The sequence below is a fragment of the Peromyscus leucopus genome, chromosome 4 (assembly GCF_004664715.2).
Source record: "Peromyscus leucopus breed LL Stock chromosome 4, UCI_PerLeu_2.1, whole genome shotgun sequence".
Taxonomy (NCBI): Eukaryota; Metazoa; Chordata; class Mammalia; order Rodentia; family Cricetidae; genus Peromyscus; species Peromyscus leucopus.
The window spans coordinates 65,665,989-65,670,358 of NC_051066.1; the positions used below are offsets into that span (position 1 = coordinate 65,665,989).

Below are 4,370 nucleotides of genomic sequence, written 5' to 3' on the forward strand. Positions count from 1 at the left end.
CTATGCACACAGAAAATCCTTCATGGGATTACTGCTATAGATAACATGATTTTATGATATCTTGAAGAGTGATATTTGTAATGACTCTCCATGAGCTTATCGGGTGATTAAATACTTATCTATGGTATTGTTCTACTTTTGATTCTGTAATATATTTTTCTATATATTCCTTGCAATAATTCTCATAACAATTTATAAAATGTATCTTAACATGTTCACTTCATAGGTGAGGAAATAATAACAAAATATGCCAACAAATGCACCTAAGGTAAAAGAAAATGCCCAGGGAAGAATCAGAATTCTAATCTGGAGTTTGGGTTCTAAAATATCCCTATAGCTACTGTTGGAGAGCTTTACAACATTTTGAAGGACAGTCTTGAAGCCTTCATTTTGCAGTTATACTAGAGGTGAGTGGGATGATGAAAGAGGCCAAAATCCAAGACTCTGCCACTAAATGCAATACCACAGTTTTCTTAATACTTGAGAGTGGAAAGATTGACATTGTGTGAATTGGACAAAGTGTTCCCTATAAATTTACTCTAAAATAGTATGAAAATAATTATATTATTTTGGTCATAATAAAAAGATTAAATAAAAATAATTAAAGTTTTCTTATTATAACAATATAGAGTGTAATCAAGAATTTAAAGTAAAATAATAAAACCATAATAATAACTTGAATTGTAAATTTGGTTGTTCCTTATTAATTCTTTGAATTTGAACTCAATTGCTACTTTCTGTAGTTCTATTTTCTAGTATTTTAAACAATGTAAAAATAACTATTGTGACCATCTTGTAAGAGTATAATTAGAAAGAATCAGGAAATATCTACAAATTCATAATACACTCAGTGATTAGTCATTTTAGCAATTTTGTTCTTGTTGCTCTGACAAATTACATTTAATCTTCATGATTCTTGCCTCATTTGAGAAATAGATAAAATGATGTCAACCAAATAAATTGTTATAAACATTAAGAAGGCACATGTGCACAGGAAACTGGATGTCATGCCTCATAAAAACTCGACCACATAAAAGTATACAGTAATACTGTGAAATTATTAGATTTAATAAGCATAACTTTTAATGTTCACAGAATAGAAAATTTTAATTTTTAATGTTTTATCAGAATACAAAATATCAGGATTCATTATGTCATTTTTCAAAGAAATAAATTTTTCTGGATCTCCTCTCCTCCTCTCCCACACTCTGTTCCCGCATTTTGACTTACATCACAGTGCTTGTATCCTCTATATTCCTAGCAATTACTAGAACTTCTATGTTACCTACTCTAAATAGGGTCTGAACTCTCTGGCTTCCCTTCTAGTACTCAACCTCAGACCTTCTCATTAGTATCCAATCTTTCCCCTTCTTCAATTTCCTTTTTAGCTTTCCACTCATATTCATATACCTGCTAAGTTTCATCTTTCATATAAACATAAAGAGCATGCTTCAGTTTTGCATTCATGGTCTTTTCACACATCATCTACCTCCTTATTAAAGTTCAGCTTCCACTAGCATAAAATATACTATAAATTAGATCCTGAGTCACAACAGATGGACAAGAATATTTAGTTGTCCTTTGCCCTACACACTCATAAAAATCCTTCATATTGATCTCTTAAGAGAGTTATCACCTGAGAAGCAACTTGAAGAATTCAGAATCTTTTTTAGAACACAAATAAAAATCTCATGAAAATTCACAGATAAACAGAATACAGAGATTTGAGGCTTATTAAGGTGGAAAATTTTAATAGATTCATGGTTGTATTGATATTTTTCAGGTGATATAAGCAGCTATCACATGAAATAAAATGGAAAACCAAAACAATGTGACAGAGTTTATTCTTCTGGGGCTCACAGAGAACCCAAAGATGCAGAAAATTGTGTTTGCTGTGTTTTTTCTTATCTACATCACTTCTATAGCAGGCAATGTGCTCATTGTGATTACCATAATTTCTACATCATTATTAGAATCTCCCATGTACTTTTTTCTGGCTTATCTGTCCTTTATTGATGCCTGTTACTCCTCCGTAAGCACCCCTAAACTGATAGTAGATTCACTCTGTGAAAAGAAGAGCATCCTATTCAATGGATGCATGACTCAAATCTTCGGGGAGCATTTGTTTGGAGGTGCTGAGATCATCCTGCTGACTGTGATGGCCTATGACCGCTATGTGGCAATCTGCAAACCCCTTCATTATGCAACCATTATGAGTCGACGACTATGTAGCCTGCTAGTGGGAGTGTCATGGTTGGGAGGTTTTCTTCATGCCACCATACAGATCCTGTTCATTGTTCGATTACCCTTCTGTGGCCCTAATGTCATAGATCACTTTATGTGTGATCTTAATCCTTTGCTCAACCTTGTCTGCACAGATACTCACACTCTTGGACTTTTTGTTGCTGCTAACAGTGGCTTCATTTGTCTGCTGAACTTCCTCCTTCTGCTGGTCTCCTATGTGGCCATCCTGCGCTCCCTAAAGAACCACAGTGCAGAGGGAGACGCAAAGCCCTCTCTACCTGTATTTCACACATCACAGTGGTTGTCTTATTCTTTGTGCCTTGCATATTTGTGTACATGAGACCTGTAGCTACCTTACCTATTGATAAAGCAGTTGCTATGTTCTATACTATGATAACTCCCATGTTAAATCCCTTAATCTACACCTTGAGAAATGCTCAGATGAAGGATGCCATTAAGAAATTAGGCAGCACAAAAATTCTTTCCAGTAATAAATGAACATACCTGGAGCATGGCATGAATTAAATTGAATCATAAAATAAAGCAGGTACTATCTATAATTTTAGCAAGGGGCATTTATTGGATGAGGAGAAAACTAGTTATGCAAATTATTTACAATTTCTTCACTAAAGAGAGTAGAAATGGGTGTAAGAAAAGACAGCATCCACTCCATGCATATTTCGGAATTTCTATTGAATTCAGAGTTTTTCAATCACTCATCCTTGTATAAGTGAACACATGATTACCATATAGTAAAAAGTGAAGAAATAATACATCTTAGTGGTGAAATATAATATCTCTGGCAATCCAAAGGTGGGTACTGATAGTCTTCCCATTTTCAGAGACCGACAGAAGGGAAAGTACTAAAACCTTAAGACTGAGAAACAGTGGCCAGGGTAAGAATGGCTGTCCAGGCCACTCTTCTCCCTCTGTACTCTGTGAGCTGATGGCAACAGAAACGTGGATTCTCAGCATATGAATGATGATGTTGCCTTAATAGTCTCTCCGCTCTCATCAAGATTTCATTTTCTAAAGAACAATTCTCTCTCTTTCAACCACTTTACACTTAAGTAATATCCTATTATGTAAAGTTTTTTTTAAAGTGAGCTTATCCTTGGGGATGATTTGAGGGAGAGAGACATAGAGATTTGGTGGTTAATGGACAGGTGGATGAAGCTGAATTGGAGGTATAACTTCTTATGTTCTACAGCATGTGGGTGATGCAAGTTTTATGACAATTAATTGAATTTTCTAAAATATCCACTAAAGAGTAATTAAATGTTCCCAGTACAAAGACATGATGTATATCTGAGGTGATAGATAAACTAATCTGATATTATACATCATATACATGTGATAAAGTATCATATGGTGCCCCATAAATGTGTGTAAATATTGTATGTCAATTACAAATAAGATACATTTAAAATGCATGTGTCGCCTGTGGTGGTTTAAATAAGAAATGTCTCCCATTGACTCAGATACTTGAACACTTGGTCCCTAGTTGGCTGTGCTGTTAGCAGAAGTGATGCAGCCTTGCTGGAAGAAGCAGCACATTATTAGAGCTGGAACTGAGATTTCATAGCTTTTCCCTACTCCAGTTTGTTCGTTCTGCTTCCCCCTTATAGCTGAAGAGGTGAATTCTCAGTTTCCTGCTCCCGTAGACTTATCTGTCCCCTGTGTCTATGTCTCCCACCATAGTGGACTCTTATTCTCAGGAAACATAAAGAAGTTAAACCATTTCTTCCATGAGCTGCCGTTGGTTATTGTATTTTATCACAATAGAAAAATAATGGATACACACTGCTCCAGACACACACACACACACACACACACACACACACACACACACACACACACACACACACAAATTCAGGATAAATACATTCAGGTTTTTATGTCTCTTATGCACTAATCAACAATTAGTCTGAGCCAAGAGACTCTATCAGAAACAGTGACATTTACTACTGTTTTGATGGTAAATAAGGAAAAATCCAGGTCTTCTCTTGACTTAGCTTAGTACCCATTAGGACTTAAGAATTAGCAAAAAATTGTAACATAGTAATATAAATGATTAGAAATTAAAGTGCTTTTGCATTAGCACAAAATTAGACAACCCAAGAAAT

The 4,370-nt window shown here is 35.0% G+C and overlaps 1 protein-coding gene across 1 annotated transcript; it reads left to right on the forward strand.

The window, feature by feature from the left end:
• The first annotated feature begins 1,813 nt into the window (after positions 1 to 1,813).
• On the forward strand, positions 1,814 to 2,742 carry LOC114685924 (olfactory receptor 4C46-like). The gene is given in 2 exon segments (XM_028860562.1): positions 1,814 to 2,498; positions 2,501 to 2,742. Coding segments are annotated over 2 exon segments (927 nt in total).
• The last annotated feature ends 1,628 nt before the right edge of the window (positions 2,743 to 4,370 follow it).